The sequence below is a fragment of the Cetorhinus maximus genome, chromosome 23 (assembly GCF_964194155.1).
Source record: "Cetorhinus maximus chromosome 23, sCetMax3.hap1.1, whole genome shotgun sequence".
NCBI classification, from domain to species: Eukaryota; Metazoa; Chordata; class Chondrichthyes; order Lamniformes; family Cetorhinidae; genus Cetorhinus; species Cetorhinus maximus.
Window position 1 is genome coordinate 63348815 of NC_135901.1, and position 16611 is coordinate 63365425.

Sequence of the window (16611 nt, forward strand, 5' to 3'; positions counted from 1 at the left end):
TTCTGTCCAGGATGTGATTAACTACAGTAACTGGATTTTGCTGTTACTTGTCAACTCGCTGGTGTTTCAGCAGCACAAATGACTGAGTGAATCCCTTTCCACACACAGACCAGCTGACTGGTCTCTCCCCAGTGTGAACTCGGTGGTGTTTCGGTGGGTAGGTTCAACTAATGAATCCCTTCCCACAGTCAGGTCAAGTGAGCAGCCCCTTCTCCAGTGTGAATTCGCTGGTGTCTCAGCAGGTTGGATGACTGAGTGAATCCCTTCCCACACACGGAACAGGTGAACGGCCTCTCCCCGGTGTGACTGCGCTGATGTACAATGAGGTCAGATGATCGCCTGAACCCAGTCTCACAGTGAGAGCACCTGAATGGTCTCTCATCAGTGTGAACACGTTGATGCAAGATCAGGTCCTGGTAACTTTTATAGCACTTCCCGCAGACTGAGCATGTAAACTGTCTCTGGTCTGAGTGAACCAGCTGATGTCTCAGTAGGTGGAATGACCTAGTGAATCCCTTCCTACACTCAGAGCAGGTGTACGGTCTCTCCCCAGTGTGATCTCGCTGGTGTGTCAGCAGGTTGGTTGAAGTAATGAATCCCATCCCACGCTCAGAGCAGGTGAACGATCTCTCCCCGGTGTGAACTCTCTGGTGTGTCAGCAGGTTGGTTGAACTAATAAATCCCTTCCCACACTCGGAGCAGGTGAACAGTCTCTCCCCAGTGTGAACTCGCTGGTGTGTCAGCAGACTGGATGACTGAGTAAATCCCTTCCCACACTCAGGGCAGGTGAATGGCTTCTCCCCAGTGTGAGTGCGTCGATGAGTTTCCAGGTCAGACGGGTAATTGAATCCCTTCCCACAGTCCCCGCACTTACACGGTTTCTCCCCAGCGTGAGCAGCACTTTCTGCTTCCATGTTCAAAGGCTGATAGTATTCAGGTCCTGATGAATCGAGTGACTCTCTCAGGTCTTGGTGTGAGTTTCCCGACAGCAAACCTTCCCCTTCTAATACCCTGTGAAATTGATTTAAAACAGAAAAAAGGGAGTGAGAGAGAACCCACAGAAACACAAAGGCAGGTTGTGAAATTGAGCTGAATGAATCTGGGAATTTGTGGGGCCAGTACGAGGAAAAAGTGACATGAAAACTGCTGGATTGTCATAAAAACCCAACTGGTTCACTAATGTCCTTCAGGGAAGGTACCTGCCACCCGGTCTGTGCCTACACAAGATTCGGGCTTCCAGGAGAGGAGGGAGAAAGAGCGAGAGGGAAGTGAGAGATGCAGGAGAACCCTGACAGAATCTCCCAAACCTTCAACCTCCACCCCCTAGAAGGACCAGGGTAGCAGGTGTATGCGAACATCATCACCTCCAAGTTCCCCTCCAAGTCACACACCGTCCTGACTTGTCTGACATCCAGTACTGGATGAGCAGAAAATTACTCCTTTAAATAATGGGAAGATTGAAGCCGTTGTCTTCAGTCGCCACTACAAACTCCACTCACCAGACACTGACTCTGCACCTCTCACTGACAACTGTCTGAGGCTGAAACAGACTGTTCACAACCATAGTGAAATATTTCACCCCAAGATGAGCTTCCAACCACATATCCACATCTTCGCCAAGACCGCCTATTTCCACCTCAGTAACATCGCCCGACTCCAGCCCAGTCTCATCTCATCTGCTGCTGAAACTCTCATCCATTCCTTTGTTACCTCTGGACTTAACCATCCTAACGCACTCCCGGCCGGCCTCCCACATTCAACCTCCCTGTAATCTTGAGGTGATCCAAAACTCTGCTGCCCATATGCTTACTTGCACCAAGTTTTGTTCACCCATCACTCCTGTGTTCACTGACCTACACAGGCTCAGACAAATCTGTTAGAATTCTGTGAGGAGGTAACGAGTAGGTTAGACAAAGGAGAGCCAATGGATGTTATCTGCTTGGACTTCCAGAAGGCCTTTGACAAGGTGCCGCACAGGAGGCTGCTCAGTAAGATAAGAGCCCATGGTTTTAGAGGCAAGGTACTAGCATGGATAGAAGATTGGCTGTCTGGCAGGAGGCAGAGAGTGGGGATAAGGGGGTCCTTCTCAGGATGGTGGCTGGTGACTAGTAAAGTTCCACAGGGGTCAGTGTTGGGATCACAACTTTTCACTTTATACATTAATTATCTGGATGAAGGAACTGAGGGTATCCTGGCTAAGTTTGCAGATGATACAAAGATAGGTGGAGGGACAGGTAGTATTGAGGAAGTGGGGAGGCTGCAGAAGGATTTGGACAGGTTAGGAGAATGGGCAAAGAAGTGGCAGATGGAATACAACGTGGGGTAGTGTGAGTTTATGCACTTTGGTAGGAAGAATAGAGGCATAGACTATTTTCTAAATGGGGAGAGAATTCAGAAATCAAGAGTGCAAAGGGACTTAGGAGTCCTAGTCCAGGATTCTCTTAAGGTTAACTTGCAGGTTGAGTCGGTAGTTAGGAAGGCAAATGCAATGTTGGCATTTATTTCGAGAGGACTAGAATATAAAAGCAGGGATGTGCTGCTGAGGCTTTATAAGGCTCTGGTCAGACCACATTTAGAATATTGTGAGCAATTTTGGGCCCCGTATCTCAGCAAGGATGTGCTGGCCCTTGAGAGGGTCCAGAGGAGGTTCCCGAGAACGATCCCAGGAATGAAAGGCTTAACATATGAGGAATGTTTGTGGACTCTGGGTCTATACTCGATGGAGTTTAGAAGGATGAGGGGGGATCTGATTGAAACTTACAGAATACTGAAAGGCCTGGATAGAGTGGACATGGGGAAGATGTTCCCATTAGTAGGAGAGACTCGGACCCGAGGGCACAGCCTCAGAGTAAAGGGAAGACCTTTTAGAACAGAGATGAGGAGAATCTTCTTTAGCCAGAGAGTGGTGAATCTATGGAATTCATTGCCACAGAAGGCTGTGGAGGCCAGGTCATTGAGTGTATTTAAGACCGAGATAGATAGGTTCTTGATTGGTAAGGGGATCAAAGGTTATGAGGAGAATGGGGTTGAAAAACTTATCAGCCATGATTGAATGGCGGAGCAGACTCGATGGGCCGAATGGCCTAATTCCTGCTCCTATGTCTTATGGTCTTATGGTCTTATGGCTCCGGGTTAAGGAGAACCTAAATTATAAAATTCTCATCCTTATTTTAAAGGCTGTGTTTGCTGCCGTTGTGCAAGCGCAGTTGTTCTGTTTTACTCTGTCTCCATAGGGTTAATCTCTCGTCCTCCTCAGACTCAAGTCACCACTGCAGACTCACCGAGAGGAAACTGAGACTGTCCTGGTTACAGTGTCCACCAATCAACCAATTCAGAACTCAGTCAACAGCAGAGCGCTTTGATTGTACATTCCTAATCTCTAATGCTTTTTATAAATGCATACTGTTCTTTGAAATGCCTTGGAAAGTTTTATTACGTTAAAGGTGCCATATTAGCACAAATTGCTGTTGTTGATTTGGACAGATATCACTGTTCCTTCATTATCGCTGGGTGAATAACCTGTAACTCCTTACCCAACAGCATGTGGGAGTACCTTCACCACACGAACTGCAGCGGTTCAAGAAGGTCAAACATCATTTTCTCCACAGGCAACTGGGGATTGGCAATACTTGCTGGTCTTGTTAGTGAAAGGGCAGGGGAGTGGGACTAGCTGACTTGCTCTTTCAGAGAGCCAGCATGTGCACAATGGGATAAATGGCCTCTGTCTGTATTGTAATCATTCAATGATTCTATGACTTGATGAAAAAGGACCTACACTGGAGGCCAGGGACCAACTTCTGGTAACCAACACCCACCCTGATACAAACCAGCTCTTAATTGGTCCGTCTGTGTTTGTAGACTCGGTTCTGTGACCAACGCCTGCAATAAAATAATAGCAAAATACTGCAGCTGCTGGAAATCTGAAATAAAAAAAAAGAAAATGCTGGAAATACTCAGCAAATCAGGCAGGATCTGTGGAGAGAGAAACAGAGTTCACATTTCAGGGTGTGCAGAATGGATTACAGGGAATAAAAATGGTGCAGAATTTGATGGTCAATATAAGCTCAGAAGTGGAAGAGAAATGGACTATAGCGCAGGAAAAACAATTCCTGACTGTGAAAGATACTGTGGGAAGATAAAGCTGGTAAGACAGCAGCACATGGTCGGGGGATGGGCAGCAGTGGAAACCTTATTTGGACACAATCAGCAGAAGTAAAAGTTAAATGCCAAACACAGCTAAAATGCACCCAGTATTAGAGACAGAGAAAGTTAGACAATGACAGAGAGGTGATCAGGGATGGCAGAGGTGAAACAGAGCAAAAGATGGACATGGATTCAGATCCACAGGAAAGGAGCCACACTAGCCCCAGAGTGATGGAACCTCTAAAAGATAACAGAGCAGAGAACTAAAAGCTCCAAATTGTAGATGAATGGTCAAAAATACTCAACTCTGAAACAATTTCAGTTTTCGACTTTAAAATCTCCTGCAGCTGAAAAGATATCAGAAGCACTGGAGTCAGAGAAAAATCTCCCAGTGGAGGAAATACCCGGGGAGCAGGATGATGTCACCGTGTAATTGTCGATGTGTGATGATGTCACCGTGTAATTGTTGATGTGTGATGATGTCACACACACAGACCCAGAACATTTGGGATTGTACAAACCAGTGATCACCACACATTATGAAGGATGTGAGGGTCCTTGAGAGGGGGCAGAGGAGATTTACCAGAATGGGTCAAGGGATGAAGGATTTTAGTTGCAAGGTTAGGTTGGAGAAACTGGGATTGTTCTCCTTGGAGTAAAGTAGATTGAGGGGAGATTTAACAAAAGGTGTACAAAATTATGAAAGGTTTACATAAAGTAGTTAAAGAAAAGTTGTTCACAGTAGCAGATCATGAAAGGATTATGGGTCACAGATTTAAGATTTTGGGTAAGATGTACAGGAGGGATGTGAGAAAGAAATGTTTTCACAGTGAGTGGTAATGACCTGGATCTCAATGCTTACACTCAGAGGCCGATAGAATCCAGTTCCTGAATTTCTATCCTGGACTGACAGTGACAGGTTTGGGAAATGGTTTGTACAGAGCATTAAAAAAGGAGGATCCAGGTCCTGATGAATTGAGTGACTCTGTCAGATCTCACCCGTCTGTAAATGTTCCCCTTCTAACCCCCTGTAAAAGGAGTTTCCAAAATCCATCCCTGTCAGTCCAGGATAGAAATTCACAACATTCTCTCCTCCTGCTATCTGGCCCAGGATGATCGCGCATGCGCCCTGCTGCACATTGCCCCATGTAAAGATGGCGGCCGTTACCCCGGGCCTGGCGAAGGGAGAAATCCAGATTTTTTCGCCCGTTCTCTGCGAACACAAGACCGGTACCTTGTTATTTGGGGTCTGCGGTCTGCACTGTGTCTTTATGAAGCCTCCCTGCCCACTCCGCTGGCTCCATTCCTCCTCACACACCCACTAACTCTGTTATAAAAACAAAAACAGAATTACCTGGAAAATCTCAGCAGGTCTGGCAGCATCGGTGGAGAAGAAAAGAGTCAGAAATTAACTGATTTCTTCTCCACCGATGCTGCCAGACCTGCTGAGTTTTTCTTTTTTTTGCTTTTGTTTTTTCACTAACTCTGTTAGTTTGCTCCACTCGACATTCTCTCACCCGCTCTGAGCAGCTTCAGTCACAGACCAGCACTGCGCATGCTCATGAAACGGACCGCAATGCGCATGCTTCAAGCCCACACCCTAATACGCATGTGTAGGGAGCTCCTGTTGTGAGGATAGGGTACATTCTGGCCCCTGTTGAACGCTGGGTAACCAGGCTGCCATTAAGAGGTCGTTTTTTTGAATAGAAAATTATGTTTTGTGATCCGATGATGAACGAAGCCCAAGACCAAAATATAAAATTATTCAGTCAATTGGTATGACAAACAAACTGCATGGGTACTCTGCCATAATACTGTCCCGGGTGTAAATAACTGCAGTAAAACTACCTACATTTAGATGTGAACTCACTGGAGTCTCAGTCGGTGGTGTGAACAAGTATTTTTTCTTCCCATATACAGAACATTTAAACTCCGTCTTGTCAGTAAGAACATGACAATTCAGCCGGTGAACAATCCTTTCACAATGTCATTTTACCCCTAAGTTCCAGGACCATTGTGCGTGGATTTGGGAGGTAAGCATGATTTTGGAGACGGAAGACTGGTCGGAGATTGGATGCGAATTGCAAGGATGTCGGGGTCAAGGATGTACTCGTGGGAGGGAGGGAAGCAGGAGAGGCAGCTGATCTCAATTGTCTCAATATTCTCAAGATTGTCTCAATCTTAGTGACAAATAAGCTCCATGAGCTCTTCACACTTGTTGGAGGTGTGGATGCAGGAGACAAGGGAGAGGGAGAGTACGAAACAAGGATTAACTTGTGTTAGAGATGTTTTTAAAAATTCAACATCCTCACAGAATGTTGATTTATTTGACCTTTATCCAGAATATTAACCTTATAACTGGGCTGGAGTTTATTAACATCAGCTGAAACAGACCCCAATGGGTATAGTTCATTCTTCTACATTATTAACAGCAAAATCCAATCACTGTAGTTCACTGTGAACTCGTTGATGTCTCGGCAGGTGGGATGACTGAATGCATATCTTCCCACACTCGGTGCAGGTGTACAGCATCTCCCCAGTATGAGAGCGCTTGTGCAGAGAGGTGAGATGATTGCCTGAATCCAGTCCTATAAAGAAGGCATCTGAACGGTCGCTCATCAGTATGAATACATTGCTGGCGGATAAGTTCCTGAGAACTTGTAAAGCACTTCCCACAGTCTTGAAATGTAAAAGCTCTCTTTGATGTGCAATCAGGTTGGATAAATTAATGAATCTCTTTCCACACAGCACAGATGAATGGCCTCTCCCCAGTGTGTCGGCAGGTGGGATAACGGAGTGAATCCCTTCTGACACTTTAAGCAGGTCAATGGCCTCTCCCCAGTGTGAACGCTCTGATGAGTTTCCAATTTCGATGGGTAAATGAATCCCTTCCCAATGTCAACATTTGCACAACTGCTTTCAGTTGTGACTGCATTTATGTTTTGACCAGGCCAGATGATTGGCTGAAACCTCATTCACATGCAGAACACTGTGAATGGTGCTTTCTTCTCCCATTTTCAAAATCACACAATTCTCTGCGGCCCAGAAACCACTCTGTCCAATAGCGACGCCCTCTGAAGAAGGGTCATACAGACTCAAAACTGCTGTCAGGCATCACAAGGGCCAAGGACATAAAAGTTCATTCACAAATGTTACAGGAACGGATAGGTTATAATCACCAGGAAAGGCTAAACAGCCTGAAGCTCTTTTCTTTGGAAAAGAGAAGGCTGAGAGATGACCTGATAGAAATAGGATAAAGAATGGAGTTGGTAGCTCAGGAATGAAAACAATGGCTTCAATCTTCCCAAAATTTAATTGGAGAAAATTTCTGCACATCCACAAACAGTCTGATAATTTAACAAAAGTGGACAAGTCGAGAGAGGTGTTGCTGAGGTAGAGCTGGGCACTGTCAGTGTCTATGTGATAACTGACACTGTGTTTTCAGATGATGTTGCTGTGGGGAGAATTTTGCTGAGAAATAAATGGAGGCCAAGGCTGGATCCTCTGGGGACACCAGAGGTAACTGTGGGACTGGGAATGGAAGACATTGATTATGATTAGATAGAGAAGAATGGAACCAGGAGAGAGCAGCCCCAACCAGCTGGATGACAGTGGAGAGGTGTTGGAGCAGAATGGTGTGGTCAACCTTGTCAAAGCAGGTCGAGGAGGGATAGTTTCCCTTTGTCACTGTCACATAGGATGTCATTGGTGGCTTTGATCTGAGCTGTTTCAGTACAGTGGCAGGGGCAGAAACCTGATTGGAGGGATTCAAGCAGGGAATTCTGGGAAAGATGGAGATGGATTTGGGAGGTGTGCACACTTTTCAGGAGTTCAGAGAGGAACTGGGGGTTGAAGAGAGGTCAATACTTTGCAAGGACAGGAAAGTTAGTAATTGTTTTTTGAGGAAAGGGTGATGATTTGAAGGAGAGAGGGACAGTACCAAAAGAGAGAGAACTGTGAATAATATCAGTGAACATGGGGAAGTTGGGTAATCAGCAGTTTAGCGGGAATAGGGTCGATGGAGCAGGAGGTGTGTCTCATGGACAAGATGACCACTGAGAGGGCAGGAAGGGAGATGGGAGAGAAGCTAATGAAAGATGTGGGTTCACGGCTTGGACAAGGTGGAACATTAAAGAGACAGTTTGTCCCGTTGGGCTAGTGGAAGGGAGGGAAGCAGCAGAGGCAGCTGATCGGATTGTCTCAATCTTAGTGACAAAGAAGCTCCGTGAGCTCCTTACACTTGTTGTTAGAGGTGAGGATGGAGGAGGGAGGGGAGAGGGAGAGACCTTCCAGAGAAACTAACTTGTGTTAGAGATATTAACAAGACTCAATGTGCTATATTTAACACAAATATATTTCATTTGTCCTTATCCAGAATATTAGCCCCAATAACTGGGCTAGAGTTTATTAACATCAGCAGAAACAGACTACAATGAACAAGGTTCAGTCCTGGATGTGATTAACAGCAATGTCCTGTTCGTTATTTGTGAACTCGCTGGTGTCTCATCAGTTGGGATGACCAGGTGCATCCCTTCCCACACTCGGAGCAGCTGAACGGCCTCTCCTCAGTGTGAATTCGCTGGTGCTTCAGCAGGTCAGAGGACACAGTGAATCCCTTCCCACATACAGGGCAGATGAACGGCCTCTCTCCAGTATGAATTCGCTGATGTCTCAGCAAGTGGGATGACTGTGTGAAGCCCTTCCCACAGTGGGAGCAGGTGAACTGTCTCTCCCCAGTGTGAATTCGCTGGTGTCTCAACAGATCGGATAAATGAACGAATCCCTTCCCACATTCGGAGCAAGTAAATGGTCTCTCCCCAGTGTGAACTTGCAGGTGTGTCAGCAGGTTGGATAACTGAGTGAATTGCTTCCCACAGTCGGAGTAGGTGAACAGCCTCTCTCCAGAGTGAACTCTCTGGTGTATCAGCAGGTTTGATGACCTTGTGAATCTCTTCCCACACTCGGAGCAGGTGAATGGTCTCTCCCCAGAGTGAACTCTCTGGTGTGTCAGCAGGTGGGATGACTGACTGAATCCCTTCCCACACTCAGAGCAGGTAAATGGTCTCCCCCAGTGTGAACTCGCTGGTGTGTCAGCAGGTTGGATAACTGAGTGAATGCCTTCCCACACTCAGAGCAGGTAAATGGCCTCTCCCCAGTGTGAACTCTCTGGTGTGTCAGCAGGTAGGATAACTGAATGAATCCCTTCCCACACTCGGAGCGGGTAAATGGCATCCCCCCAGAGTGAATTCGCTGGTGCCTCAGCAGGTTGGATGCCCGAGTGAATCCCTTTCCACACTCGGAGCAGGTGAACGGCCTCTCTTCAGTGTGAATGAGCTGGTGTCTCAGGAGGGTGGATGAATCAACAAATCCTTTCTCACATACAGAACAAGTGAAAGGCCTCTCCCCAGTGTGAGTGCGCTAGTGAGTTTCCAGCCTGGATGGATAATTGAATCCTTTCCCACAGTCTCCACATTTCCATCGTTTCTCTCCAGTGTGACTGTGCTTGTGTTTCGACAGGTCAGATGATCGGCTGAAACCTCGTTCACACACAGAACACGTGTACGGTTTCTCCCCACGGTGAAAAGCACTTTTATCTTTCATGCTTAAAATGCGATGAAATTCAGGTTTTGACTAATTGTGCGACACCGTCAGGTTCTGATGAAATGTTGGGTTTCCCGATTGAAAATCCTGAGGAAATAGTTTAAACAGACAAAAGTGAATGAGAGAGAACCCACAATAACACAAAAACAGGTTGTGAAATTGAAGTGAATGAACCTGGGAATTTGTGGGGCCAATACCAGGAAAAAGTGACATGAAAACAGCTGGATTGTAATATAAACCCAACTGGTTCACTAATGTCCTTCAGGGAAGGGAACCTGCCAACTGGTCAGGGACTATACAAAATACCAGCATCTACTGGGGGAAATAGAGAGGGAGATGGGAGAGGCAGGGAGTGAAGGAAAGGGATTTTATGCATCTACAATTCTACCAACATCTCCCAAACCCTCACCCTCCATCCCCTAAAAGGACCAGGGTAGCAGGTGTATGTGAACACCATCACCTCCAAGTTCCCCTCCAAGTCACACACCGTCCTGACTTGTCTAACATCCAGCCCTGGATGAACAGAAATTTCCTCCATTTAAATATTGGGAAGGTTGAAGCCATTGAGTTCAGTCCCCCCTATAAACTCCACTCCCTGAGCATCAATGCCGTCCATCTCTCTGACAACTCTGAGGCTGAACCACTGTTCACAATCTTGGTGTCATATTTCACCCCAAGCTGAGCTTCTGACTATATATCACTAAGACCACCTATTTCCACCTCAGTCATTTTGCCTAACTTCATTTGCTGCTTAATCTCACCCATTCCTTTGTTCCCTCTAAACTGGACTATTCCTAGCCGCCCACATAAAGATGGTCATTAAAAAATCTGCTTCCCATGTCCTTGCTCTGCACGGCTGGATCTGAAATTTAAAAGATAAAACACTGAAAATATTGAACAGGTCAGGCCGCATCAATCGAGTGAGAAACAGAGCTTGGCCATGAGACTGTCAGAAAAATCTCAGCGACAGTCGCTGACTAATGGTGGCCATAGTTCCCACAATTCTATGCATCCAAGGGACCGCTCTATCCAAAAGTTGTTCATCATTTGCGAATTGAATGTCGGCTGTCGGAATTTGCAGATGATAACAATCCCATAATGCAAGCTAAGAAGGTGAAGAACTGCAGCAAAATACAGGAAGACATAAACAGACTGGCTGATTGCACGGATTAATGGAAAATTAAATTCAAAATAGTAGAGTGAGGGTAGACTGGGCTCCTGTATTTGAGACAGACCATATTCTACCTCAGAGCATTCTGGGTAGCATCACCCACCATTACTGCAGAACAATAAGCCTTCCTTCAGCGCTTGTGCACCCACACTAGGGCCGAGACTAACAACCATCCCGCATTCAGAATCACCGCAACCTGCAGCCTGGGAGTGGGAGTGGGAGAAGCGGGAAGAATGAGGAGAAACAATATAATCTAACACTCACAACAACCTCCAATTCACCTCCATTCCTGGGATAGTGAAACAGAGTTTAGAAACACTCACCAACACAATTCCAGTCAAACATCCACGAGGAAAAGGGGGAGTAGTGACTGTGCCTGCTCTGATATAGCCCCAGACCTGTCACTCAAACCCCCCAACTCCGCCCAGTTCACAGCTCAACCTACCAGCTTGCAGCTTCCTGCACCTTGACCCCGCCTGGCCCAGGTGTGGGACAGTCCAAGGTGAGTCGTTTGTGTAACCATGACAGTGGGGGAGGGGTGACCTCCTGCCCTGTGCTGTGTCACAAATGGTTCCATTTTCCCCTCCCCCAGGGCCCACTACACACTGCATGCAAATGGCTGATGGACCTTGGGGATCCTCACTGACCTGTACAGGTACGTTATCCTGTACCCCACTCATGAATCACTCTATGAACAAGTTGCTTTAGTTTTTTTTTCTGCTACCCCTTCGCGTAAACACCTTGTTACATTCGAATCTTGTTCAATCTTGGTTAATCACAGGCTCTGGGAAAAGGGAGATGGCACCGGGTAAATTGCTCCTTCAGTGGGCCAACACAAACAAGACCCACCGAGCGGTCTCCACTGTGCTGTAACCATTCTATGATTCTCTGATGTGTCTATTCCACTGCTCCATTCCCAGTGATTCCCGTATTCTGCTATTGTCTCTGGCTTCCTGTTTAACCAAGTAATTCCTCCCCTTTCCCCTGCTCACCCTGTGCAGTATGTGCCAGATTTCCTCCGGACACCTCCCCCAACAACCACCCCACCCCCTTTAACCATCAGCAGCTTCCTGCTTGTCTGGTTTTAGTTTAAATTTACAGAATTGCAGGATTAAGCTTCAAACTCGCCTTCACTGACTGCAGCAAATCTGAAACTGTTTGTCCCACACACCAGGATAATTTATTTTGTTAAAAACCAGAACCCAATGTGCAGTTACTGTCCTCCAGCTTCTCCTCCTGATGCACACAAGACACGAATATAAACCAGTGAGTATTATCCCCAGACCCGAATATAAAACATTGAACATTATCCCCCAGACCCGAATATAAAACAGCGAACATTATTCCCCGGATCCGAATATAAAACAGTGAACATTATCCCCCAGACCCGAATATAAAACAGTGAACATTATCCCCCAGACCCGAATATAAAACAGTGAACATTATCCCCCAGACCCGAATATAAAACAGTGAACATTATCCCCCAGACCCGAATATAAAACAATGAACATTATTCCCCAAACCCGAATATAAAACAGTGAACATTATCCCCCAGACCCGAATATAAAACAGTGTATATTATCCCCCAGACCCGAATATAAAACAGTGAACATTATCCCCCAGACCCAAAGAGAAAACAGTGAAAATAATGCCCTCAGCAGGTCAAGCCTGCATCTGTGGAGAGAGGAACAGAGTTAATATGACAGCTCTGTGACCTTTCACCTGAACTGAGAATAGATAGAAATGTAATAATTTATTACGAAGTGAAAAATGGGGCAACTCTTACAGCCTTCAGCAATTGAGCTCATCTATTTAGTATCATAATCTCTGCCCCTGTTTTGCTTTGTGTTTCTTTGTGTCTTTGTTTTCCTCCCTCATTTCTCTCTTATTTCCTTCACTTTGCATTCAGAATATTGTTTCTGTACCATTCACACCTCATCTAGACATATTTTCTGTGTTTTTGCTTGTTTGTTTCCCACTCCCTTTCACCTTGGGGAGCTGCTGGCACAGTGCTATTGTCACTGGACAATTCCATAGACCCACTGTAATGATCTGTGGACCCGCGTTCGGATAGTGAAATTTGAGTTCAATGAAAATCTGGAATTAAAAGTCAAATGATGACCACAAAACCATTGCCGATTGATCGTAAAAACCCATCTGGCTCACTAATGTCCTTTAGGGAAGCAAATCTGCTGTCCTTACCTGGACTGGCCTACATGATCAGATCCACATTAATGTGGTTGACTCTTAAATGCCCAGAGAACAAGGGCAATTAAGGATGGGCAATAAATGCTGTCCTAGCCAGTGACACTCACATCCCATGAACGAATAAAAAAAACCCTTTTGTCAGTTAATCTCTCCCGACCTGCAGCCTTTCACAGACCTTTCCTTCTGTTCTTCCTCCCACCTCCCCTCTTTCACTTGCTCACAGACCTGAAATGTTAATTCTATTTCTCTCTCCATGGATTCTTCCAGATCTGCTGAGAGTTTCCAGTTTTTACTGTTTTTATTTCAGGTTTTAGTAATCCACAGATTTATAATAATTGACACTACCCCTCTCTGTGGCAATTGTCTGAGGCTGAATCAGACTGTTCACAATCACGGTGAAATATTTCATCCCAAGATGAGCTTCTAGCCACATATCCACATCATCACCAAGACCGCCTATTTCCACCTCAGTAACATCGCCCGACTCCACCCCAGTCTCAGCTCATCTGCTGCTGAAACTCTCATCCATTCCTTTGTTAAGATTTATCTATTCTAACGCACTCCCGGCCAGCCTCCTACATTCAACCTCACTGTAATATTGAGGTCATCCAAAACTCTGCTGCCCGTGTGCTTACTCTCACCAAGTCTTGTTCACCCATCACCCCTGTGCTCACTGACCTACAAAGGCTCCTGATTTATAACACACTTGTGAAACTCGTTGGAAAGGTCTAGTACACAAAAACATTCCATACAAATGCAAATTGTTGTTGTTGATTTGGACATAATTCACTGATCCTTCATCATCACTGGGGGAATAACCTGTATCTCCTTCCCTAACACATTGTAGGAGCATGTTCATCACACCACACGGACTGCAGCAGTCAAGAAGGTCAAACATCACCATCACAACAACTGGGGATTGGCAACATTTGCTGGTCTTGTTAGTGAAAGAGCAAGGGAGGGGCTAACTGATTTTGTCTTGCAGAGAGCCAACAGGGGCTCAACAGACTGAATGGCCTCCGTCTGTATTGTAATCACTCAATGATTCTATAACTTGATGAGAAAGGACCTACACTGGAGGCCAGGGACAAACTTCTGTAACTGACACCCATCCTGATACAAACCGGCTCTTAATTGGTCCATCTGTGTTTCTAGACTTGGTTCTGTGAGCAACGCCTGCAATAAAATAATAGCAAAATACTGCAGCTGCTGGAAATCTGAAATAAAAAGAGAAAATGCTGGAAACACTCAGCAGGTCAGGCAATATCTGCAGAGAGAGAAACAGTTAACATTTCAGGGGGTGCAGAATGAACTACGGGGAATAAAAATGATGCTGAATCTGATGATCGATATAAGCTCAGAGATGGAAGAGAGATGGACTATAGCACAGGAAAAACAATTCCTGACTATGAAAGACATGGTGGGAAGCTATAGCTGGTAAGCCAGCAGCACATGGTCAGGGCAGCAGTTGGCAGAAGTAACCGTAAAATGCTAAACAGAGCCAAAATACACCCACTATTAGAGACAGAGGAAGTTAGACAACAGCAGAGAGGTGATCAGAGAGGGCAGAGGTAGAACAGCGCAATGGATGGACACAGAATCAGATCAACAGTAAAGGAGTCACACTAGCCGTAGAGTTGTAGGACCTCATATAGATAACAGAGGACTAAAAGCTCCAAATTGTAGATGAATGGTCAAAACTACTCACCTCTGAAACAATTTAACTCTTTTCAGTTTTGGAAACTCATGCTGGAGACTGCAGCTGGAAAGGTATCAGAAGTACGGGAGTCAGAGAAAAATCTCCCAGTTGATAAAATACCCAGCGAGCGGGGTCACCGTGTAATTGTCAATGTGTGATGATGTCACAGTGTAATTGTCGATGTGTGATGGTGTCACAGACACGGACACAGAACATCTGGGTCTGTGCAAACCAGTGATTACCACACGTTATGAAGGATGTGAGGGTCCTTGAGGAGGAGACTTACCAGAGTGGTTCAATGGGTGAAGGATTTTAGATTAGTTTGGAAAAACTGGTGTTGTTCTCCTTGGAGCAAAGTAGATTGAGGGGAAATTTGATAGAGGTGTACAAGTTTATGATTGGTTTACATGAGGTAGTTAAAGAAAAGCTGTTCACATTATCTGATCATAAAAGGGTTATGGGACACAGATTTAAGATATGAGGCAAGATTTACAGGGGGTGTGAGGAACAAATTTTACACACTGAGTGATAATGACCTGAAACTCATTACTTACTCTCAAAGGCCGATAATATCCAGGTCCTGATGAATCAAGTGAGTCTATCAGATCTTGATCTGATGTTTGGTTTGAGTTTCCCGTCTGCAAATCCTTCCCATTTAATATCCTATGAAAAGAATGCAAAACAATCAATCACTATCAGTTTGACATAAATTGAGACGAGAGAAACATTTCTCTTGGTCTGAGTTTGCTGTGTGTAAATCCTCCCCTTCTAACCCCCTGGAAAAGGAGTTTCCAAAATCCATCCCTGTCAGTCCAGGTTAGAAATTCACAATATTCTCTCCTCCTGCTATCTGGACCAGGATGACCGCGCATGCGCCTTGCTGCACAGCCGCTCCCCCCGGGCCGAGCAGAGCGAGAGACCCAGTCATTTCCGGTCTGTTCGCTGCAAACGCGGAACCGGTAGTTTCTTATTAAGGCTCTGCGGTCTGCACCAAGTGTTTATAAAACCTCCCTGCCCACTCCGCTGGCTCCATTCCTCCTGTCCACCCACTAACTCAGTTATTCTGCTGCAGTCGCCATTTTCTTACCCACCCTGCGGCTCCAGTCACAGGACAGCACTGCGCATGCTCAGCCAAGAACCCGCAATGCGCAGGTGCCAATCACACACCGCAATGCGTATGCGTAAGGCCCTGGCGCTCTGGATAGGGTACATTCTGTCCCGCATTGAATGCTGGGTGGGAGGATATAATTGCATATCCAATAAATTTTTATGATCCGATGGTAATTGCAGCTTTAAGGTCAAGATTTAAAATTATACAATCAATTGATACAATAAATTGCATCGGCCTCTACCATGCTTCTGCCCTGGGTGTAATTAACAACAGAACAAACCCCTACAGTTAGATGTGGATTCACTGGATTCTTCATAGGTGAAGTGAAGAAGTGATTTCTCCTTCCATTCACCAAACATTTAAACTCCATCTTGTCAGTAAAAATGTGCCTATTGCAGAGCAAATCCTTTGAACTTTTATAGCTAGATTGTTCACTGGTGGCCAAACTGAGTAAATGCCTTCACACACATGAAATCTCTGAATTTTCTCCATCAGATGTGACTGCTGTTGTGTCAACTAATCAGATGATCGAGTAAACCTTTTTCCATAATTAGCTGCTGAAAGATGTTTTCACAGTGTTACTTTACCTAGGCGTGTCCAGCACAGACTTGGATCTCTAATCCTTCTGGCAAGGGGCTCTACATTCTCTTCTGAAGAAAAAAGGAAAGCGATGCTGTA

General features: G+C 45.6%; 2 protein-coding genes and 1 pseudogene across 3 annotated transcripts in view; 1 reads left to right on the forward strand and 2 right to left on the reverse strand.

The window, feature by feature from the left end:
• The window catches only part of LOC144698329 (uncharacterized), an 80162-nt pseudogene extending 74686 nt beyond the window's left edge, over positions 1–5476 (reverse strand). Inside the window, exon 1 of the transcript XR_013580500.1 lies at positions 5378–5476. The product of XR_013580500.1 is annotated as an uncharacterized LOC144698329 (transcript). The remainder of the gene's footprint in view (positions 1–5377) is intronic.
• Positions 1–16611, forward strand: part of LOC144698080 (uncharacterized) — a 642405-nt gene that overhangs the window by 521257 nt on the left and 104537 nt on the right. The window lies entirely within an intron of this gene.
• Positions 1–16611, reverse strand: part of LOC144698079 (uncharacterized) — a 105571-nt gene that overhangs the window by 32679 nt on the left and 56281 nt on the right. Inside the window, 2 exon segments of the mRNA XM_078570001.1 lie at positions 8683–9210; positions 9213–9453. Of these exon segments, the coding sequence (XP_078426127.1) occupies positions 8683–9210; positions 9213–9453 (769 nt within the window).